The sequence below is a fragment of the Tamandua tetradactyla genome, chromosome 4, assembly GCF_023851605.1.
Source record: "Tamandua tetradactyla isolate mTamTet1 chromosome 4, mTamTet1.pri, whole genome shotgun sequence".
Taxonomy (NCBI): Eukaryota; Metazoa; Chordata; class Mammalia; order Pilosa; family Myrmecophagidae; genus Tamandua; species Tamandua tetradactyla.
The window spans coordinates 113,625,588-113,651,225 of NC_135330.1; the positions used below are offsets into that span (position 1 = coordinate 113,625,588).

Consider the following 25,638-nt stretch of genomic DNA (forward strand, 5'->3'; position numbering starts at 1 on the left):
CTTACCTTGGTGTTCCTGAGTATTTCTACTCAGGAGTATTTCTACTCATAAAGAGATGACAAAAAAAAAATCTCCACATATCATTTTACTTGCCCTTTCTGACCAGGTTTCCTTCTCATCAACAGCTTTCTCTCTTTAATCATCTCTTCACCTTCACCATTCCAGTGCCATTGGAATATCTTTCTTAAACTACCTTTTTTGTTCTTTGCAACCAACTACATATCCCTCCAATTTCTATTAATATGCATTATATTATGTATATATATGTATTATGTGTGTGTATGTGTGTATATATTCATTCTCTAAGACTTACTAGATTCACTCTGTTCTTGACCCAAAGAAATCAGTTCTTTTCGGTCCTGCTGGCTCTGAGACCCGACTATTGATAACTTACACCACCCCCATGGGCGCCTTCTAGACCCTATCTTTTTCAAATTACTGCCATTTTACCAGCCACTTTCCATCCCCAACAAAAGCCTCTAATGTGAAACTGATTTTACATCTCTACCATCTCTCAACAAATTGTCAGAGGCAATTCACTTTGTATTCCACAAATGCTGGACCTGACAAATTACGGGGAAAACAAACGTACAAAGAGACCAATAATACTATGTAATAAGAACTGCAGTGAGAGAGGAGTAAAGCAAATAAGGAAAATGGGGCAACTGCCTGGAGGAGTAAGGGAAGGTTCTTCTGGGGGATGATGGCCCCACTAAACGTTTGCCATGCAAAAGGCAAAGAAATGGGTGATGTGGGCAGAAAAGGAGGTGGTAAATACCACGAATGGCGAAGAATTCTTAGGAGTTCAAGAAGAGGGAGAAAGGGAAAGAAGGAGAGGAGAAGACAGGAAGTATATGCAGAAATAAGGTTGCAAAGTCAGGCTGAAAAACCTTTTATGCCAAATTAAGGTATTAGCAGTCAATCATTAAAATGGGAGAGCTACCGGAAAGCATTCATTTTAAAATGAATTCTGGCAGCAATATGAAACATGAAGCAGGGTAAGGAGAGACTGGTGTCAGGGAGAAAAATAAACAAGAGATGATAAGAAGCTACAGCGTACTAGCATGCTGAAGGGAAGGACAGCCTATGAGTGCTCTAGGTGTACATATGACATGGAATTCAAGAGATTTCTTGAATCTCTTGAATCCTAATATTAGTCAGGTCTTGTGTTAAGTACTGTGGAAGAAACCAATATGAATACACTATAACCTATTGGAGAAGTGGGAGAAACAGACTGGTACTCAAACAAAAGGAGTTTATTGAACCTGTGAAGAAGCAAATAAAAGCAAGACTATCAGAGAGGAAACCTAAGTCAAGGAAAAAGTTTTTTTTTTTTTAAAAAAAAGCCTCCTGGAGGAATATGGCATACAATAAACTAAACATATTTAAAAGTGTACAAATTGAAAAGTTCTGATATGTGTATATACCTGTGAAATTGTGTGATATTGTTTTGGAAAATTGTTCAGCCTTACAGTCTAAGTTCCTCAGTCCTGAATTTTGTTTTCCCTGTAGTGGAGTCAATACATCAAAATAAAAGTTTATTTTTTAAAAAATTACTATCTCTGATCAACAATTTCATAAATTTAGGAACATATTTTATTTTAGATTTTAATTTAAAGGTAACTCTGAAAGTATATATTTACATAAAACTGGACTATATGCTCTACAAAATTTCATACACAGATGAAAATACTTTTTCAATGCCAGTATTCATTTGCAGGCAAAATAAATATATACTTTAAAAAATAGAAAAACTGGAAAATGATAGACTAGAAATAGCATAAATATACAAATATACCTCTCCGACATTCTAGCTATATAATATTTTTTAAAGGAAAAGCATTTACAATAGCAACAAAACCATAAAATACATACTCCTAACCATACTAAAAATGTTAACTTCATACGAAAAAAACTGTACATTATTACTGAAAGATATAGAAGGCTTATAGCTTTTTCTGGGTGGGAAGACTGATTCTTCCCAAATATAAAAAAAAAACTTTACTGGATATTTTTGAGCTTGGGGAAAAGAAAAATTGTTTGAAAATTTATATGGAAGACCAAACAGGTAAGAAGAACTGAGAAAAGAATTACGAATAATAATAATAATGGGGAACATAATATTCTAGGCATTAACATGTAAGTCCACAATAAGTAAAATAGTATGTGTCTGATACAAAACTTGAATGATGGAGTAGAAGAGTCAGCCTAGAAACAGACCCTATGACGTATGAGACGTAAATTTAGGAGAAAATGTTATTATAAACCTATGAAGAAGGAAACGGTTATTCAGATGAAGTGACTACCAGGGTAAAAACACCACCCCCCAGGATATGCGGATAGGAAAGACATCAAAAAGAAAAGGTTTAAGAGAGAGATACTGTGAAATAATAGTAATAGTATGATTTTAGAGTTATGGTTAGAACATGACACATATCCTCAAATTTATTTCTGATTCAGTAATACAGACTTATGGTGTACAATTAATAAGGCAGAAAAGGATACATGATTAAAAATAAGTCTCCTCAACACCATATTCCCCAGCCATGTATATCCTCTCCCTAGAGGCAACCACTGTATAATGTCTCCTGCATACTTCAAGATACATTCTGTGATGCTTCATTTTTAAAGAAGCTGTTGTTTGGAAATGTTTTGTCTTTACTCTAGCTTTCTAATCAGTGCTGTCTTTGGGAGGCAGCTTGTCATAGGCCAATGCTATTCTGAAGGAAAAGTTTAATTGTTGGTGGGGTGTTTAAGAAATGAGAAATTATCATACTCAGATTTAACTAAAGTCTTCAGTCATTTTATCTCAATATAAAGGTAGTAAGTAAAAACAAGACAGTGATTTTAAAAATTGGCTTCTGAGACAGTTTAGATTACAAATGAACTAGCAACTGAGTTAAATAGAGCATTAATATTGTTCTTGTCAGCATACTACATCTATAGATGCCAGATTAGTATTTCTCCAAGTGTGCTCTGCATCAGAATCATCAGGCTGTGTGTTCACGGTGTACATTCCTAGTGCCAACTTAGACCTACTGGGTGAATCACTCTGTGGGGAGGGCCCTGGAAGCTACATTTTAAATGAAAGTTCCTAGATAACCTGCACACACACATAAAAGGTTGGTGACCACTGGGTACTACATAAGCCCTGTGGACACAGCCCTGGCCTGTCTTATTTGTCACGGCACAGGACCTAGCACTGGGCCTGGAACCAAGGAGGTGCCCTGTGATATATGCTGAAGGTTTCATGAATATGTTGGGGTTGACTACAGAACAGAACATCTTGATACCCTGACAACATTCAAATGCTTTTGAGACTACATGCTTCATCCATGATAGAAATTTGAATAACATATTTCACAATCAACAGTTCAAAAGAGTTCATTTATTGGCATGATTCGGTTTCACAGCTAAGTATTTGGAATTACATATCCCAGTTTCAGAGAGATGCTACAAGTGTAATCATGTTAATAACAGAGAGAACAAGTGACCCAAAGGAAGGATGCTAAAATGAGATATTCTACATATTTTTTACTTTGTGATTTTCTAAATACAATGACACTTGCCCTAACCAAAACCAGGGCAGAAGCAAAACAAGGGCATCTTAGCAACCAAAACAGAGATGTTTCAAGGCTAAGCATGACAGCTCTGGGCACTTGACTCATAGGTGAGCCCATCAGACCTTCACTGAGAGTCTACTGTCTTCTTTTACACACACCATTCATTCTAATGGCATTTTAAAACTGGTTTTCTAGCTTACAGGAAATTAAAACACTATATCAGAAAGAAGAGAGGGGCCGCAACAGACGTAACAAAATCAACATGACAAAAATGATGGCTGATAAGAAGAGAGCAAAGAACTATATAAAGCAAGCAAAAGAATTCTCAAAGCATAATCATCTGAGGTCATTTTGTGAAGAGGCAAATAATCCTATTTTTCTTGAAAGTACCAAAAGGCATTTGTTGAGCAAGCACACAGTTCAAAAACAGGCATTCACAATAGAAATTAAGTTAAAAAGAAGGCTAAATTATGTTCTCAATATACTTCATGTATGAGGTATGGATCTATGTATAATTTATAAGAAATTTTCATTCATTAAAGCTAATTGAGAATTTTTTTAAGTTTCAAACTTTTAAAAGGAATATAAAACCAGCTATCTGGAAAACTCAACTATTAGAAACAACTAATTCTTGTAGGTTTACAGGAAGAAAAAAAGATACTCCTGTACTAAACAACAGAGATGATTTTCAGAACAAAGCGTCTTTGAAAGAAATAATTTCAATGGCTTCTTTGTTAATTGGTGAAAGAAATTATTTCAGTGGTCTCTCTGTTAATCAGATGCCGTACAGCATGTACACTTGTCATTTATTCATCATATAGAAACTTCATGAGATTATTTCTGGAGAAGTCATGCTTTATTCTTTCAATTTTCATCTTGAAGGATATATATTTTTAATGATACAGGAATAACTAAAGTTTGTATTACAAAAAATGCTACAAGGGGGAAAAGAAGTGTAACAAATAAGGTATCAGTGGCTGAGAGAGCTCAACTAGAGTCAAGAGGCTACTCTGGAGGTCACTCTTATACAAGCTTCAGTTAGACATTGCTACCTACCATAACTTGCAAACACCAATCAAAACCATTTCTGCTAATCCTAAAGAACACCTACGGTGTTATATAAGATACTACAAAGGTTGCATACACCAGGTAACTTTCCAGACACCGACAACCTCCAGATGGGTCCTTGGGCCAGATTAAAGATCTGAAATGCAGAAGGCTAGCCTCTTCAGAACATCAACTAGTTCCATCCCCCTATCCCATATTATTGACAGCCCCTTCCAACATGATAAAGTTAGAATGGGCTTAACCCAAATACCCCTGAAGAGTGGGAAAAGATCAAAGGTGATGGTGGAGTTATACTGAAAAGGTAGGGTTTAACAAATGCATATGATTGCTGAATCATTATACTGATAATGTGTTTTAGTCTCCAGTATCTTAGAGCAGATAGAAGTAAAAACCTAAAATTGTGGAACTGTAACTCATACCAACCTCTGAAACCTTTTCTCCAACTAATTGTGATGAATTTTGAAATTTATTGGTTTTTTTTTCACACACAAAAGAAAGAAAAACAAAACAAAAAAGAACTGTGTTTTGTAGGCTATTGGCTTGAAGGTCGATTTCAAGATCTTTTTGGCAATTTAAATATGTAAAGTATGCACGAAATGTTTTTGTTAAGGAAAACGTGAATACTTTTTCTCCTAAAGTAAAGCAACTGATTGTTGCCGAATGAGAAACAGATATGTGTAGGACAAAATGGGTAGGTATAGAAAGCTGTAGAAGTCTAGTTGGAAGTGAATTTTATTGGTTGTGGTTAGGTTGACTTAAGATTTTATAGTTTTTTAATAATTTTCTTATTAGGTATATTTCCATGCAAAACAAGAGCTTGGTTTTCATTCTGTTAAAATGACAACGTCTTCCTGGATTAATTTTTCTCTTAGTGAGAAGCTATAAGAGGTTTTTAACCATCTAAGTAATCTGCCTAGATGACAAAAATTCTGTTTTATTAGACCAGTATATGATACATATGTTGACCATGTACTTCCTTACTGTTTTAGCAATGCCTCCCCACTTAAAAAAAAAGTCTTTTTAAAATCATATTTATCTATTTATTTTCAAACTTTTATGTCACCTTGATTAAATAAAGAACAACAGCAAAAACAAAAACAAAACAAAACAACATTACTGAAAGGCCCTGAAGATAACACAAACAGAAGCACAAACTGCTAGTGATTTATGAGCTACCAAAGAACACCACATGGCAGTCAATGTAATGATAAAAGTAGTGCTGGAAATTCTGGGAACAAGAGCATCTGGGCAGCACCACACCCACCCCCTCGAAAACTAGAGTGTGTGTGTACCAGATAGCACTGGTAAACAACAGTTTTTTTAATTAATTTTAAATATTCAACATTCATGTTATCCTCATAAGGAAAGTGTTTGTGTATAGACGTGTGCACCTATCTCTAAAAGAACTGAACTGTTCTCGACCATGAGATAAAGTTTTAAAAGGTAGGGGTCTAGTGGTAGTTCATGAAGCAGATTTATTATTTTTCTTTTAAAAATTATCCAGAATTCACATGTATTAGGGTTTTCTAGAGAAACAGAACCAACAGATGATATCTGTAAATATAAGAATTATAAAAGTGTCTCATGCAACCGTGGAAATGGAAGAGTTCCAATCCCAAATGTGAGGCTGGCGACTCTGATGAGAGTCTAGATGAACTTCAAAGAAGAGGCTCTCTGACTGAAGAAACAGTGAAGTCTCTCTTCTCCTTTATGTCTTCAACCGACTAGACCAAATTCAATTGATTGGATTATCTCATTTGCGGAGACACGCCCTTAGTTGATTGTAGATGTAATCACCACAGTTGCAATCAACTGACTGCTGATTTAATAAACCAGCCTTCTGTTTTATCAACCACTTACGAAATATCCTTGCAATATGGTTAGGCCAGACAACTGAGCACCATCACCTGGCCAAGTTAACACCAGAATCTAACCATCACACCATATATGAAAGGACAAATTTTCTAGTGAATAACTCAAGGTCAGGAAGAGTGTCTTTTCATCTTTTTGTTCTTGAGTGTCCAGTACATAATAGGTGCTCAATGTTTACTGAATGAATGGGTTCATATAAATTTGTGAAGCTCTAGTTGTGACACCTTCAGTACTGCGGTATAAAATATTGATTTGTGGGGGAGGGGGCTCTGTTCACCCTATAGTATTAACCTTAATTTCAACAGGTAATTGCATCTTTAATTTGTTGTCCAAGCTACATAACATGTAGTGTGTATCATGCCAAACACATACTACCTTGAAGGGGAAAGGATTTCTTTGAGATTTTAAAATTAACTATGGGATATTTATAAATTAAATAAAATTTAATTCAACTTTATGAGAATTCAAAAAATAAAATCTGTTAGAATTTAACAAAAAAATCTGCTACCTTCCAATAAATGGCCTCCAAATCAGAAAAGGCTAAGAAGATTATGAAAAGCATTCACCCACTGATCCAACAAATATTTATTGAATACTATTATGTGCCAGGCATTATTGCTAGGTGATGGGGATACAGTAAAAAATCCACAATTAATAATTAGTTGATTAAGGTAGTCTCACATAGTGAAAAATGCTAATAAACAAAACTGGGTATCAGAAGTTGGTGGTAGGGAGAAGCTCTACCATTCTATCTAGGAGCAATCAGGAAAGGCTTATCTGAAGCGGTGACATATGAACTGAGAACCGCATAACGAAGAGGAGGATGCTTCTTTAAGACGTGGTAAAAGATTTATGCTCAGGCAGGAGAGGTCTGAGATGGGACTGTTTTTGTCCCATTTGATGGACAAAGAAGAAGCCTCTTTGGCTGCTGTCTAGTAAATGAGAAAGGAGAGAGGTGGAACAAGAGGGTAAAGAAACTTCAGAAGCAGATCACACAGAGTTCCAAAGACCAGATCGTGCAGGATCTTGTGAATTTTATTCTAAATGCAATAGCAGCTATGATTTGATCAACACCAACAGCTCCATCTGCTCTGTGAAGAATGGGGGAAGAATGAGACCTCTGTAGCAATGGAGGCAGGCCCACTTCATGGATCTGGACTGTGTGGTCACAGAGGCCCTGTGCTTTGAATGTTCTGTCATCACCATCTGGAAATTCTTAAAAATGTATGAACAAAGTGCCTGTACTTTCATTTTGCACTAGACCCTACAAATTATGTAGTTGGCCTTGAATACAGATGAGTGAAGATGGTAGCTTAGGCTGGTGTTGTGATTAGTAGGATTCAGCTTGTGTTGCACTGAAGATGGACTGAATGTGTGTTGTCGGTGAGAGAGGAATCATGGATGACCTGGGTAAGAGTGGAGGGTGGTACTGTTTACAGAAACAGGGAAGACTGGAAAAGGACTGCATCAGGAGTGGGAGGGTGAGGAGCAATCAAGAACTCAATTTTTGGTCTGAAAAGTTAAGACACTTGGGAGAAATCCAAGTGGTACTGTCAAGTGGTTGTATACAGGAATATAAAGTTCAGGAGAGAAGTCTGGATTGGAGATAAAAATTCTGGAGTTGCCATGTATATAATTTTAAAGTGGATGGGATCACTTAGCAAGACAATAAAGAGGGAAAAGAGTATGGGTATTAAAGAGTTCAGGATATAAGCAGGAGCCTACAAAGACTTAAGGTAAGAGGAGCATTAAAGAGGGTAAGGATCGCAGTAACTGAGGCCTAGGAACCTCGCTCAGAGTGAAATATGCTCAATCAGTCACGTCTAGCCTGTTTAGCCTGGCATTGAAATATCCTATGATCAGCCCTTACCTACGAGGTAATTTATGTACTCCTTTATATCTACGTCTCTGCTCTATCAGCCTGATCTACCACCAACTTTCCTTAAACATTTCTACTGCTTTGCCCCTGATGATGCTGTGTCTCTCTTACATGCAATCTCTCTCTCCCCCTCTTTATCTACTCAAATTTGACCACTCCTTGCTCTGGCTTTACCAAGTCAGCGTCTTCTGAAATTTGGTATTTACTGCTGCACAACCTCTCATATACCATATAAAAATATAGTATGGTAAATTAGTATTTAATACCAAGGTATGGTGGTTTGGAGTTATGCACTCCAGAAAAACATGGTCTTAATCTTAATCCACTCCTGTGAGTGTGAAGTCATTGCAAATGAGACCTTTTGATGAGGTCATTTCATTTAAGGTCTGGCCAAATGAATCAGGATAGATTCATTATTGGAGGCCTTATAGAGAAGACCACAGAGAGCAGCCAGGGGGAGAAGACAGTAGCTGTCAGTCAGTGGAACCTGGAAGGGAAAGGGGAAGATGCCGCCATCTGCACTGCCATGTGATGGAAAAGCTAAGAATCTCCAAAGACTGCTGTCAGCCAAAAGATACTGACCCAGGAGATAAAAAGACTCCTAGATTCTGAAACTGTGAGCCAATAAATTCCCATTGTAAAGCACAGATTGTATGGTATTTGTTTCAGCTGCTAGGAAACTGAGACACCCATGTATGATCCATTTTCAAAAAAAAGATAAGCTCTGGTTGCTATACTTAGGAAACATTAGATGCTCAATAAATATCTGTTGAATAAATGAGCAATAAATAATACTTTGAAACTATGAAATATGGGGGAGTAGCAGAAACTGATAAATGAACTTGGCATACGATAGTTTAAAAAGGAATGACTTGGGTGCAAGGGTAGTTGAGTGGCAGAATTCTCACCTGCCATGTGGGAGACCAGGGTTCAATTCCCGGTCTGTGCACTTTCCAAAACAAACAAATGGTGCTGCAATAACGGAATATTCACATGGAAAAAGAATGAAATGTTACCCCTGCTATACAGCATACAAAAAAAAAAAAGGAATGACTTGTGAAACAAAGTACCTAGTGGCCTGTAAAGCAAAAAGTCTCATGCTTTGGCACTCTACTAGCACTAGCGATGCTACAGTGAATAAAGCAGACAAAAAGTCTTGTGCTAATTGAGCTGCAATCTGGTGGGAACTTACTAAGCCCACATCACCATTTTACATTTTCTCACGTTTACTATTTTTCAGTTTGAAAAGTTTCTGCCTGAACATAATCAATTCCTCCCTTTAGGTTTTCCTCCAATACCTAACACCTTATGAGAAAAGGGTTTTAGGCATTTCGATGCCTTCAAAGCCATTAACAAACATCAGTACACAGTATTGAACAACTGTGATATCTGGGGTACATTAAAGAGAAGTGGATTGCCAAAATGATACAACTAGTTCACTAAACTACCCAAACAAAGCATTACAGAGCTCACATAAACTTCACAAAAGTAAAATAATAAGCTTCATAGGTATATAAAATCATTTAACATTCTACTTTCTCTCTTGCAGATATATGTGGCTTTGAAATTCAATTAAGTTATACTATTCATAAATATTTCAAAATGAAACAAAGAAACAGTTATATAGTTATATAAATCTTATAAATGGGGCCATATGTATTTCGTAAAGTAACAGATTCATGCCATTTACAATACTAGTTTACGATGTGGGGCATTAAGGAAAGTATTCATCTAATATAAGAGAGAAACAGAACAAGCTCCGTTTCCCTTTTGTGCTGATAAGTTAGGTAACTTTTTGAAATTGTTAAGATGGTAAGCGATAGCTTTGTCGTCTGATGCCTCTGGAATCTATCAGATTTGGGTTAAAATTCCAGCTATGCTACTTACAAACACTGAGTTTGGGCAAATCACTTCTCTAAAAGTAAATTTTCTTATTTGTGAAAAGAAAATGAGATTTTTCTTCTAAAAGTTAGCAACTAAAATGAAGATTTAGTTTATATACTGTGAAGCCATTCAAGAGTCGGGGCCCAGGTAGGCCGACCTGTCCTGCCTGAAAATCAGTTTCCCTGGCCAGTCTTTTCTTAAAAAACGTATTTTTTCCCTCTACTTATAAAGGATTGCTTAAAAACACATCTCATAGCAACTGCAGTAGTCCCAAGCAAGAGGGACAGTATGTAAGATGTCTGAGTGTCAGATGTACCACTCTACTTTGACAAACTACTAAAAGTAGTTAAGAGGGTAATATTTAAAGCCGATCACCCCAAAGGCTACTACCTTGTGGTAAATTAAACCTTTGATTAAAGCATTTAACAAATTCAGATCACTCAGAAGCTACTGATTCAATATACTCTGTGGATATTTGTTCTCTAATAAAGGAAGACATGATATCTTTTGTTAGCCCTCAAGTATTTCAGAAATCATAAATGAAGGGTTGAAAGCTTCGATACTTGCAAATAACTTTTAATAATTTAAGAAAGCTGGTGAGAAACTAGGACATGTAGGGTTGCAGCAAGCTGATGAGTGCAGCTCTGACCCAAGCCTGCTTGGTCTGTAGTATGCCACAGGGCCTACATCTCAGATTAGTAGAATTATGACAATACTTTTCTGGGAAATGGCATTGATGTCAAAATCTGTAAATTGCAATTTTCTGACAGATAAAAATACTTGAGGAAGGGGCACCTTTTCCTAATTTACACAAAGGCATTACATGGACTAATGACGGTTCTGGTCCTGCCTAAGAGAATGTGGTCACCTCTGTGTCACAGTCAGCAGCCAATTTCAGAACAGCTGAACAGACAACCAGCGAAGCAGTGAGGCCAGGATCTGCCCATTTGGCCCAGGAGAGATGGCTATCCTGGTTAACATCCACCCTCTTCCCCCCAGCAAAGTAAAGGACTAATACGTTTTCTGTATGGGTCCAACCTTTAAATGGTATAATTCCAAGGACTTTTCTTCCTCCTCCCATGAAAAAAATCTGCCTATCCCAAATACCTTGAACAGGCAACTGAATAGCTTTTATTTCACATTTAGTATTGGAAGGTTTAAAATCAAATGCCCAGTTTGACTTAAGCCCATTCATTCTTAAAACATATTCAAATTTGTGAGAACAGAAAGAACCAGAATGGGATAAAAAAGTAGATGCCTAAAGATAGGCATTGCTAAGGAGGAAAAAGTGAAAAAAAAAAAAAAGGAGACATCTGGATAATGAAGATAAACTTTCCAGACTTCACAGTTTTGCCTAAGGTTAGCCCTGTTGATTTTCAACTGTGAGTGAACCAACTGTGAGTGAACAAAGAGAAATTCTGTACTGAGATATTTTTGCCCTGCAAAGCTGTGAAGCTTTGTAGAAACACTACTACATCTATTACTTCTTCTCTGGACTTATAATTTGAATTCTAAGTACAGATAAATTTATTTTTTAAAGAGTATTAATTCTGGAGAGATTCATTAATCAAGGTGAATCAGTAATTCCTTAACTTAAAAATACTGATCTTTGGGTGGGCAATGGTGGCCCAGTGGCAGAGGTCTCACCTGCCACGCCAGAGACCTGGGTTCATTTCCCAGAACCTGCTCATGTAAAAAAAAAAAAAAGTTGTTTTACTAATGTTTACTGAACATGTAGAGCCACTGGAGGAACAAAGATGAATGAGGTAAAAGCCCTGACGTCAAGGGGTTCACCATTTAGGAGACATAAACAACATAAAAGTAAAATAAAAAGCAAACTGTGACTAGTGGTTTCTTATAAAAAGTCTAACAGACTCTTGGGGGAATACATAATACATAACAGATTCAAAACCACACACAGTCTAACTCCAGAGCTTAAGCTCTTAATGACCTCACTCTATTTGCAAAGTCCAGAATTGCTTTCTAATAAAAGTCTCGTTCTTTCAGAAAGAGATAAAATGGTCTTTCCTCAAAGGAAGTAATCAAGGGTGCTACTGCCCCTATTAAGAGTGTTTCCTATCCCTTCATCTTATGACTGCTTCCCTAGCATCTACTTTATCCCTCCCTACTGAGCAGCAGTTCTGGATGGGCCTGACTCTATCTCCTATATATTTCTACAGGTGGGCTCTGACCACTCCATAACATCCCATCTTCACTGGCAACATTTATTGGATCAGGGACAGACTCAGAGCCTCTGTTGGGCCACAAAGGAAAGAAAGGGTTCTGTTTAATAGATGGTGAAGAGAAGGTCATTTAACTCCCTGGCCCTCATATGAATAAAGAGGGAGATAATTCTGAGAACCACAGGCAGTCAACTTACCACCCGGAGAAAAGCCAGCCTGAGGACAGTCAAACTGGAGAAAGACAGATTCAAGGAAATTAGAGAAAACAGAGCTCTAATCGGTACACCAATGGCACTGTGAACTTCTGGATAAAACTATGGCTAAAGCCCACAATACCACCGGGTTTCATTTTGTGAGTCAATGTCTTTCTTTTACTTTTAAGCCAGTCTGCACTGGGCTTTCTGATACTTGCAGACAAAAAAAGCATTCTAACTGATTCCAGCATATTAATGATTATTCTCAATATGTGCCAAGTTGAGCTCTGTTTCAAAGAACACCAGAAAGCTACACTTCTATACTACATGCCGCTGGTTGTAAAATTATATTAACAGAGTTCTCTGTTACTGTTACCACTTCAACTTTCATTAATAGAAAAATGTTTTTCTACCAAACTATTTTTAGTTTATTATTTATTTTGCTATTTAATAAACTTTATATAAAAATTCATATGAAAAATTTAACTCGGCACGTACTAGTCTAATTCCAACATTGTATGGCTACTGGAAAGCACAGAACATGTTAACTTCTAATAGTCCACTCTACTCTAGAATTTCTAGTATAAATTTTCTAACAGCCAGCCCTTTCATTACTAGGCTTTAACTTTTAGCTCTTGTTTTAAAGGTTAGCGTTTTAGTGTATCACAGCTACTTAGAATAAGGGGGACCTCATATCCCAGTTTATCTGAGACAGTCACAGTTAATGGACTCAGTGGAAGTCCTCTCTGGTTAATGCCTGCTTCATTCCCAGAAGTATTCTGTTCTGAATGATGAATTATTATGTCACCCTATTTTATAATTTACCTTGCACTTCTTTTTTAAATAGAAAGGGACACAAATATAAGACAGTCATCCTAATATATAAGAAAAATCACCTAAACATAATTATTCTTCATGAAATTTATATGAATAAAAGTAAAAAAATTACAACTACTAAAAATATGCAAATACTATTTAAATGTAGTCAGAAGAAAATGCTTTAATGGTGCTGATATTTTCTTAAGCAAAAATTATATTTGTAGAAATTTCTTTCAGCATGAATCTGGTTGCCAGATTACCCACAGATTACTTCAGGACACACTGAATGAAGGAATCCTTTTTCCTCTTCCCTTAGTGCAAGATATTCCAAGACATCTTTTCTTTTAACAGGAGACAGCAGCAATTTAGGCAAGTACAGAAAGGTCATCTCTGCCAGGAATGAATGTGTCTTAACATTGAAAAGTTGCTCTTTTTTCTCTCTCCTACACCCCTCTATAGTGAATGCTCTGTTTTCATAAGAAAAGGCTTTCCTTATATTTTCAAAGAAAGCACACAAACATTGAAAGAATTAAAAATAAAACTTTTAAGGCAAGTATTTTTAGATAAGTTGGTGACATTAGCTTGCAAAATTTAAAAAGTCATATATTTTCCTACTACTACAACTTTCCACCAAGAAAACTTATAAATCAGGAAGACTGTCTTATATTAAGTTCTTTCATATCTACAAAAGAAGTGTAATGACAATTACAAATAGGGTGATAATAAAATTTATTATATTAAATATATTAAATATATTTACATTTACCAATTCAAAATAAATTTCCTTCTAATGACAAATCATTCTGATAAATCCAAATTAATGTCAAATAAAGAGAAAATAATAGAAGCAGTGAAACTTTTCTTCTCCATATGAAAATTAGGTTGCTAGAATTTGAAGTTTGCCAAAGTTTTTGGGTTATTCCCCATCCCCTTCTTTTTGTTAGGTTTTCTTGGTGGCTAACTGGATTCCTACAGGACTGTACATGATGTGATGGGATCTGATAAAATAAAATTATAGTGAGGGATTCATTTCTTTCTCAGCCTGAATGTCATTGACTTAAATGCTTACACAGTTTTTGGGTTTACTGTTATAGTGTGCTGGTTTGAAAGGATGTATGGACCCTAGAAAGACCATGTTTTAATCAAAATCCCATTTTGTAAAGGCAGAATAATCTCTATTTAATACTGTATGTCTGAATCTGCAATTAGATCATCTTCCTGGAGATGTAACCCAATCAAGAGTGGCTGTTAAACTGGATTAGGGGAGTTGTGTCTCCACCCATTTGGGTGGGTCTTGATTAGTTTCTGAAGTCCTATAAAAGAGGAAACATTTTGGAGAATGAAAGAGATTTGGAGAGAGCAGAATGACACAGCCACGAGAAGTGGAGCCCACCAGCCAGAGTGACCTCTGAAGATGAAGAACGCCTCCCGGGGAGCTTCATGAAACGGGGAGCTTCATGAGACAGGAAGCTAGGAGAAGAAGCCAGCAGATGACACCAGGTTTGCTATGTGCCCTTCCAAATGAGAGAGGAACCCTGACTGTATTCACCATGTGCCTTTCCAGATGAGAGAGGAACCCTGACCGTGTTCACCATGTGCCCTTTCACTTGAGAGAGAAACCCTGAACTTCATCGGCCCACTTGAACCAAGGTGTCTTTTCTTGGAGAACTCAGATTGGGCATTTCTATATCAGATTGGGCATTTCTATAGCTTTGTTTTAATTGGGACATTTTCTCGGCCTTAGAACTGAAAACTAGCAACACATTAAATTCCCCTTTTAAAAGCCATTCCATTTACGGAATATTGTATTCCGGCAGCTAGCAAACTAGAACATACAATAATATGTATTTAATTTCTACCTTTACCTAAATGAAAAACAGACTTTTGCTAACTTATTATTTTTTTCACTAACTTACATTTGATTCACATGGAAGTTATAATTGCCAAAATTTTTGGCTAATTTATCAGCTAAAATTTAATCAGAGATGTATAAAGAATTTTTTACTAAAACTAAATTCCCAAGAAAGTAAGACTGATCATTCTTTGAGTATTATTTATAAATATTAAATACACTCTGTGATACAGCCATTTTAGTATATAGCTTATCTGCTATTTGCTAACATAATACAGTAAAAACCAATTGACTAAGAAAACAGAGGTCAATAACTTAAGGAAGGAAAGTCTTTGCAGACAGAAAGCCTTTCTTTTCTAGTACTCTGTGAATCAAAGACTACTTATCACATACATTTTGAAGATTATTTTATATTATTGATGGAATGTTTCTTTATGTGTTTTGTACTCTCTTCCCATTCTCCAAGCAGGATGTGTGCACATAACACGTGTATGAAATGAAAATCAAGTCTAGTTCTGAGTAAAATAATTAAAGCAGATGATACTATGCTGGTTTGAAATCTGTGCACCCCAGAAAAGTCATGCTCTTTAATCCTCATTCAATATATTTTTTTCTCATTCAACATTGCAGGAAAACCTTCTGATTAGATTATCTCCATGGAGATGTGACACACACAATTGTGGATGTGACCTTCTGATAAGATGGAGATATGACTCTACCTATTCAAGATGGATCCTGATTGGTTTACTGGTATCCTTTAAAAGAGGAAACATTTGGAGAAGAGATAGAGCCAACAACAGACCTAAACGTTTGGAAATGCAGAGACCAGCAGACATTGAGATGTGTCTTCCAATGAGACGCTAAACAAGCCAGAACTGGAGAGAGTCAAGGGAAGCCAAGAGAAGAAACCCAACAAGGGAGAAGCCTAGTGAGGAACCCCCACAAGAAACAGAGGCTGAAAGCAATGGTGCCCAGGAGCAAGGGACCAGCAGATACCAGCCAGGTGCCTTCCCAGCTGATGAGGTGTTCCAGATGGCTGTTACCATTTTTCTTGAGTGAAGGTAAGCTCTTGTTAGTGCCTTAATTTGGACATTTAGAGCTGTAAATGTCCTTAGAACTGCAAACTTGCAATCTGATAAATCCCCCTTTTGAAAGCCATTCCATTTCTTGGATATTGCATTCTAGCAGCTTTAGCAAACCAATACAATGACCATTTTCTGCATCTAAATTTTCCACTGCTTACCATTTCAAATGAAGAAATACTTTTGGACATTTATTGCATGTAATACATTATGCTAAGTACTGATTATACAGAAAAGAAAAAAAGGAAAGGAGGGAGATGGAAAAGAAAGGAAGAAAAAGAAAACTCATGATCCCTGTTGTCAAGAAGCTCATAATTTTATAGAAGAAACAATTCTGCACACCCCAAACAACAGAAAAATGACATTTATATATACCATTAAAGAAGAATAAATAAGTACATAGGAATGTAGAATCTGGAAATGATGGATCCTAACTGGGTGGGAAACAAAAGTTATGAGAAGGCTTCGCTGAAGAAATAACATCTGAATTGGTTTCAAAGGCTCAGGATTTTGGCAGAAGGTAGATAAGGCAGTCTAGGTAGAGGAAAAAACACACAACAGAGGCATAAAAGATGGGAAAGTGCATTGCATATCTGGATAATAATGTGCAGTGCTATTCTACATGATGTCTATATAAAGTAGAACAGCTGAAAATGCAAGCTGGGAAGTGAAGCAAGAGACAAATTATAAAAAACTTGAACATTATTAAGGAGTAGACAGTCAGAAGGAACCCCTGAAAAATTCCAAATATATGTGAGGCATATTTAGGTATAAGGTATCTCAAGTACTGAACTGGCAATTCTTTTCCTGAAGACTTCTACTTTAAAGTCACCTACATCTAGAAATCTGCTTTTCCACTTTACATTCAATCACACCACCACATTTCTATTCCTTCTCCCACTGTATTGTCAGTAAATAGATTCTTCAGATAATCCTCTGTGTATGTGTGTGTGTGTGTGTGTGTTTCTTCAGGTCAAAGATTGTAAACTCTCTGGAGCAGGAGTCCTACAGTATCTTGTGACTTTCTTTTTTCATTTAATTAAGCTTTACAGTAGTGTTCACAGTAGATACTCAGAAAATGTTCATAGTTATAAATAAAATACATGAGAGCAACTTGGATTACTTTCCTATTATGATAATTTAACCACTGCCACTGGTACTGCTCTTCCTATTTTAAGTACTTTCTGCTTCTTTAATTAAACCTTTCATATAAATTGCCAACCAGGATTTAAATTAAAACAGACATGGGAATTACAAACATGTTCCCATCCCTCCCCTCATCCAAGTAAACTTTGCAGTGAACTACGGGATTGCTATGGTGCCAATCTTGGGGTTCCCAGAAGGAGGACACCGGCCACAAAAGCCATTGCCAATTCTAGGTTTCTTTGGACCTAGAGAAATCCCCTATTCCAGGACTGCAGAAGTTTAAGTAAGGTGAGTTCATCAAGTCCTACTGACACTACCTTCAAATATCCTGAAAACCTATCTCTTTTCCTCCTTTTAACTTAAACCACCTTGGTTTAGTCGTGAAGACATTTTAAACCTGGATTATTATATTGACCTCTAGCTTATCTCCCTGCCTCCAGGCTTCACACTATGGTGTTCTTTCTACAACCCTTTCATATTCCATCCCCATCCAATGTGAAATTCTTCAGTGCCTTTCTAAATAGCTGCAGCACTCAAAGTCCAAATTTTTTATCATAGACTCTTTAGCAATTATAACAGCAGTTTACATTTCAAATCTTATCTCCTGTCACTTATTCAAACAAATTATTTACTGATGACCTACTACATGTCACGCAGTATTGTAGGTACATGTGTACATGTATCAGTGAACAAAAAAAAGACACACAAAAAAACAAAACAAAAAAATTTTAAATTTAGTAGATTGACATGCTAGCGATCAATGAAAGGGAATGGTAAGGAGTATAGAAAAAAATAGAGGAAGCAAAGGCTAAAATATATTGGGTAGATGGAAATACTAGCAGCAGTCAATGAGAGGGAGGGGTAAGGGGTATGGTATGTATGAGTTTTTTTCTTTTTTCTTTTCATTTCTTTTTCTGAATTGATGCAAATGTTCTAAGGAATGATCGTGGTGATGCATATAGAACTATGTGATGATACTGTGAGTTGCTGATTATATACCAAGAATGGAATGATCATATGGTAAGAATGTTTGTGTTTATATGTTACTATGTTTAAAAGAAAAATTAAAAAATTAAAAACAAAACAAACAAACAAAAACAAATTCTGCCCTCATGGGAGCTTAAAGCTATAGTAGAGAGAAGTTGGTAATAAATATAAATAAATTATATAGTAAATTGGCAGGTGATATGTACTATGAAGAAAATACAAGTACAGAAGGAGAGAGGGTGGTCAGGGCAGGTCTTCTTGAAAAGGTGGTATTTGAGAAGAGACTTGAAAAAGTTAGGGAGGTGAGGCTTGCTGTTCTCTGGAGTGTGTTCCAAGTAGCAAGAGAACAGCCAGTACAAAGGTCCAAATGTGGAAGTGTGCCTAGAATGCTCATAGATTGTTAGAATACCAGGGTAGTTGGAGAATGGGGAGTGAGAAGGGACCACAAAAGAGGTAAGGACAGAGAGAAGAGGTATGCAAGAGTGGTGATCATGGAGGTCCTTGCAGACCTTTAAAAGGACTTGGATTTTATTCTGTGCAATATAGAAACATAATAAATGACACTTGAGCCAAGAAATGGCAAGATCTGACTTAGATTATAAAAGAACTGTTCTGGCTGCTATATTGAGAACAGACTATTGTGGAGCAGGGATGGAACTAGGAATTCTGGTTGAGAAGTCCCTGCAGCAATCCAGGTGAGAGATCAGTTATAGTAATTCATGCAACTGGTGGGAAATAGACACTGGATGTGTAATACTTTGAAGGTGCAGTCAACAAGATTTTCTGATACACTGGGTGTGGAGTGTGTGAGAAGAGTCAAGGATGCAGCCAAGGGTTTGGGATGGAAAAAATGGGAAGATGGAGTTGGCATGAACTGAGACGAGAAAGATTGCTGGTTTTGAGGAAAACATTACGAGTTCAGTTTTTGACATATCTGAAATGTCTATTGGACATCCAAGCAGAATAGAGAAGAGTCTGGAGTTCAGGAAAATGGCCTGGGCTGGAAGTTTGACCATATCTTCACACAAATCTTGCCTTTGAAGCCTGTGGAACTACATGGGGGTCCCTGAAGTCTCCCCTGGCCTTTGTGCCTACATCCTTTAAGATTTATGTCATATATCATCTACTTTATGAAACTCACATGATTGTCACCTGAATCATCCTGCCTCTTTCCCAAGTCACTCAGGTGAAAACAAAATCATATAACATCTGGTCTCTTAGTGCACTCAAAAAGCCAAACAGGTTTAATTTCTTTTTAGGTAAGAAAGAAACAGTTATTTCATAAATATAGTAGGCGACTTGTCTGATCTCATCATCAGAAATCTTTAGATAACCTTTAAAGAAAATCAAGACCACAAAAAAAAAAAAAGATCTTGGCAAGCAGCTCAGTAACCAGACTTTGCATTTTTCAACTTCAGTAGTTATTTGAAGAAGATAAAGCTTCAGAAAGACTTGTTATATAATAAACTTTATAGACTAAGGAAAAGAAACATTTTCTGCCTGTGATCCAAAGCTTTTTTCTTCTTTAAAATTTTTTTATTTTGATTGTCATCCTTCTACTTGCCCTAGAGGAGCATTTAAATTAGAGGAATTATTGAACAAGAAAATCAGTCTCATCATTTCATTCCCGTGAGACAGAGTCTAATCTAATTGAGAAAAGGGGGGAAATTAAAAAGATGATATGAAATTTGGAGATGATCCAGCTCAACCAGCTTCTTTTATAGATGACAATGCTGATCTCCAGAAAGGCTGCTGCTACCACTTGAACAGTGTGTTCTTAACTACCAGTTCTGTGGAGCCTATCAGATACTAATCGTAAGCTCTGTGAGGAGATTTTGTTATTTGTTCACTTCTGTTCTCTAGCTCCTAAAAAACACCTGACACACAGTAAGCGCTGAATGAATTAATTTATAAATCTAAACCCTATGGGCCTGAAATATATCACAGATAAACTATGAATCAGGTATAAAACATTTCTTCAGTGTTTATACATTTGCTGTCTCTTTCAAAGTCATAAGATTTGGGGTGTGAAGAATTTGCAATCACCATCTTTAACAGTTAATTACAAAATGTCAATTAACCACATACAAAAGTAGATGGAGTGAAAACCCTGAAGGAAAAATTCTTAATAAAGTATAGAAGATTATAAAAAGTTCCCTGTAGATGAAGAGAAAAGGATATTATTAGCAGCTCCAATTGCTTTACATTTTATAAAAAGTTACAACCTTTGAGAAATAAAATAGTATGAAGGTCTTATACGTCTTTAAAGAAGCAAGATTTTTAAGTCTAACTAGAAAAAGAAGGTATAAAGTTTGGATTCCAGGACATACTAATACAGTGCTCAAAATACCTCCAATAAACAGCCCATTCTCTGAAAGTTTCTAGAGTCAAAGAAACTTTTACTTAGTTCTAAAAACAGTCTTTAAAAAAATACTGCTGAAGCAAATATCTTCAAACAATAACCACAGTTTTCATGCAATCGACAGGCAACCTAAAATATGTATCACTATCCCAGAAAGGTAATATTATGTATAATTTTAAAGTTTGAAAAACACCAACCTCTTTAATCTCATGTAGTTTTCACTGGCAGCAGGTCGGCATTCAGCTCTTTGTACCACTATTCCTTCCAATGAAAGCTTATCTTGAATGGAAAGAAAAAATGAACAAAATGCATTCAGAAACAACATTTATCCTTTCCAAGACTGCCTTCTGACACACTAACCACTCAACAATAAAATATAATTAACAATAAAAATCAAGGAACAAATAGAATAGTATTAACTTTATAATAGTATCACTGGTTAGACTAGTGAGAAACCTTATTCTTGGTTAGTAACAAACTGGGCTGCTGTCATGTTTGTTCATAGCTTCTTGTCAATAATAACTTTTAAACACTTAGTTCTTTCTAAATAAGGTCACGTGAAGGGGCATAAAACCTAATAAAACAATTTTTTTTTTTTTTAGCATGGGCAGGCACCGGGAATCGAACCCGGGTCCTTGGGCATGGCAGGCAAGCACTCTTACCTGCTGAACCACCGTGGCCCACCCATAAAACAATTTTTTGAAGGATATGGAGGCTGTTATCTTTGGGAGAGCAGTGACTTCTAAAAACACAGTCAGTCTAAAGCAAAGATGGGATTACTAAGGTTGTATATGTGTGTGTACATTTATAAAGTTATATCAGCCATAGATGCGATCATCCTGCCTCTTTCCCAAGTCACTCAGGTGAAAACAAAATCATATAACATCTGGTCTCTTAGTGCACTCAAAAAGCCAAACAGTTTTAATTTCTGTTTATTAATTAAACAGTAGTTTAATTAATAACTACTGAAGTTGAAAAATGCAAAGTCTGGTTACTGAGCTGCTTGCCAAGATCTTTTTTTTTTTTTGTGGTCTTGATTTTCTTTAAAGGTTATCTAAAGATTTCTGATGATGAGATCAGACAAGTCGCCTACTATATTTATGAAATAACTGTTTCTTTCTTACCTAAAAAGAAATTAAAACTGTTTGGCTTTTTGAGTGCACTAAGAGACCAGATGTTATATGATTTTGTTTTCACCTGAGTGACTTGGGAAAGAGGCAGGATGATTCAGGTGACAATCATGTGAGTTTCATTATAATTTACTGGAACCTTATAAAGTTCCAGTAAACACTATGGCTAGGATAGCCAGCCCAGGATATACTGTGAAAGTAGGCTTGTTATTACCTAGGTTTTTACTGTATACTAAGTTCAGTCTGCCAGTTGCTCTTTTCTGTTTTCCAACAGAATTATAAATTTGGGTGTGTCAAACCTGAACTTTATGCTGAATATCTGTCCAAATAGCAAACCATTTTTTTCTGATGACTAGCAAAAATTCTTGAAAGGGCACTGTGATGCTTAAGTTCACGTGTCAACTTGGGTAGGTTTTCGTTTTCAGTTCTTTGGTCAAGCAAGCACTGTCTGCTGCTGTGGCAGTATTTCAGGGATTAAATTATTAGTCAACTGATCGCATCTATGGCTGATTACACCTTCAACAAAACAGATGGCCTTCAGCAATGAGATTAGTTTCATTCACTCAGGTGAAGACTTAAAGGGAGAAATGATGACTTTAGTAGTCAGAAAGAAGAATTTCTATCTTTACTTCAGCCAGCCAGCGTCTTCTGGGGAATGTATGAAAACTTTTATTGGATTTCCCAATGTGCAGCCTGCCCTACAGAATTCAAATATGCCAATTCCAACACTCATGCCAGCCAAGTCATATAATAAATCTATGATATTTACATACATATCCTATCAGTTCTATTTCTCTGGAGAACCCTGACTAAAACAGGCCCTGACATAAAACTTCTAAAAAATGGAAAAGGGAAGCAAAAGCGAGCATTTATTGCACATCTCCTAGGCACCTAGGATCATTGTGGAGTCAGTGGACGTCCTTTGGCTTACTGATAATACATACATGAAGGTCCCACAATGGCACCAGGCTTCCTACAGCCTAAATACAGGCCTATGACTAGGAGTAGTGAGGATTTAGTCATATTTCTGTGAGAATTCACCTGGGTTTTGAGAAGAGATGCAGAAAATCCCTTGGCTCATCAGCAATGAATTTATAATCATCTCTTCAGGGTGAATTACTTCATTCATTCCAGTGACATTAACTAAATGCACATCTAGGCAATGTACAATCAAAGATGATTAGGGGACTATGCTGCCCTCAAGAAGCATACAATTCCCTTGGGAGACGGGTAAAATGACCCAAAGGTAGAGTGCACACAAAACCATGCTGGCGTAATTTACACTAGGAAATCATCCCAGATTTTGTCTCCAAAATCCAGGGATCTTTACTGTAGTCCCTAAAGTACAAATTACAAACACTATGTATATTCAATATTTCTAGGAACTAACACACATAACAAGTGTCACAACACATATAACAAGTACAGGCTATTAGATAGCAGGAAAACGCAGTGACTACCTTATACCAAAATATGCCAGGAAGGAAATGATAAGAGGGCCATAATAATTTTATATTAAATTTAAGTTTAGAAAACAAGAAAGAATTTTCTCTTCTTTATGAATTTAATAAGATTAAAATTTGAACTTTTAAAAGTAAAAACAGATTTTATATTCAAGTTTGCCTATACTGAAGCCAAAAGGTCCACCTAGAAAATTTCTTCAGTCAGTTAAATTAAAAAACAAAAACCTCCTTATGATATAGCCAGCTAAATGTGATTTGTCTACTCTTTTTATAAAGTCTTCATACTCTATTCTCACATGAACACATTTTCATAGTCTTTCTACTAAACCATTTGTCTTTTATTCTTCAAAACACTATTTGATTTCAAGGGAAAAGCATTAAATATTAAAATTTATTTTTCAAGTGTTAGAAAGTACTATGAATACAATCTATAATCTGTTTGAACAGGATCTATAATCTATTAATTATAGATTTTATTCATTAACATAGGACCCCTATTTAGAACTGCTCTGTTGGCCCAGTTTGAAAGACCATAAATACTTGAAAAATAATACATTTTTTGCTCATATATTTATCAAATATTTACTAAGTGCCTATTTATGTAACAGATAATGCAAAACTACACCAGGAATAACAATGATAAATGAGATATGGCTCCTTCAAGGAGTACAGAGCCTACACAGCACTTTCAAATATTCTGCGGCACACAGTCTTCAAAAGTACAGAGGAACCCAAAGAACTTTCACTTACATAGGTTTTATCTATCAATAGTTACCATATTGTAACTATTTGGAAAAAAATTTAGAGAATGAGAGTGAAAAAAGGCAAAAGGAGCCTTAATAGTTTTATGGAAATAGTTTTGCTATTATATCTCACAGGACCTTTGAAAGAATCTCAGGGACCGCAATACTGATGGATCCCCAGATGATATCTTGAGCGCTGCTGGTCTAGAAGGATGATAACACACGTATATAAGTTATCCTAATACAACAGAAGCACTTTTCATAGATCTCCACCTAACCCACTTCCAAATTAACCAAAGCTCTCCATTCCCTTCCATAAAATATACTGACAGATGCCCGCAGTTTGCTAAATAATAACTAGCAAATAACAAAGCTGATCTCTAGTACTCCTGTACATGTCTGCTCACCTTTATGAAGTTTTACTCTTTGTTAGTAATTACAACAATTACACAATTTTATTATATACTATATAAGTCCATTACATTATGAGTATGGGGGGAGATATTTCTATGAAACTATATTGAATGTTTTGCTAAGACTTGATATAAAGGTAAGCTGCTAAAAAAACACTGTCAAATTAGGTATGTCTGAGATAGCTGTAACAGACTGGGGGAGAAATAAAACAATCTAGGATTCTACATTCAATTGGCTTTACAGAATCTAAGTTTTTGCTCTTTCTTTAAAACACCAAAATTAAAAATCTAAACTAAATTATGAGTTCAATTTTTTTTAAGAAAGAGAAAGTAAATACACTATCACCACCTTATACTCAAAGAAAAGGCCTTGTTCTACATGTGCATTGGTGAACTATATGTATATTTCTAAGTTTTAAGATAAAATATTTAAGGTATGCAGGAATGCACACTGATAACATTTTTTTGATTCCCCACATTTTAATGTAACTGAAAAACCACTGGTCCATCCACGTGGCCCACACAGGATTCTATTGTACAGAGTGGGATATGTTAAGGGTTATAAGACAGATACACAGCATATCAGAATCAAGAAGAAGAGATCGCGCCTAGCTGGGGACCAAGAAAAGCTCTGTAACATTTGTGCTGGCCCTTGAAAAATGAGTAGGATTCAGACTGGCAGATGAGGAAGAACGGCACTGAAGGTGATGGGACAGTCTGAGCAGTGGCTTTGTTCTTTTTTTTCTCTCTCTGGAACTTGTCATTTTCACCTAAGGGACGCACACCAGAAATCACCAGAAGGACATATGCAAGGCAGCACTCTGAAAGAAGGCATGTAAGCGCATACTGCAGACGGCCTTACAATGGTCTGATTCCTATCTTTCTCAAGGCTTGGTCGTTTGGTCAACTCTTTGTATTCTGAGAAATATTCCAGTATCCTTCCTAAATTCCAATCTTATATATATATTTTTTTCTAGATTGGTTTGCTAATTGGTTTC

The 25,638-nt window shown here is 36.2% G+C and overlaps 1 protein-coding gene across 3 annotated transcripts in view; it reads right to left on the bottom strand.

Annotated features, from left to right (window-relative positions):
- The window catches only part of GTF2F2 (general transcription factor IIF subunit 2), a 204,462-nt gene that overhangs the window by 82,614 nt on the left and 96,210 nt on the right, over window positions 1–25,638 (bottom strand). For all 3 annotated transcript variants that reach the window (XM_077158285.1, XM_077158286.1, XM_077158284.1), the window contains one exon: window positions 21,089–21,170. In XM_077158285.1, the coding sequence (XP_077014400.1) occupies window positions 21,089–21,170 (82 nt within the window). The remainder of the gene's footprint in view (window positions 1–21,088; window positions 21,171–25,638) is intronic.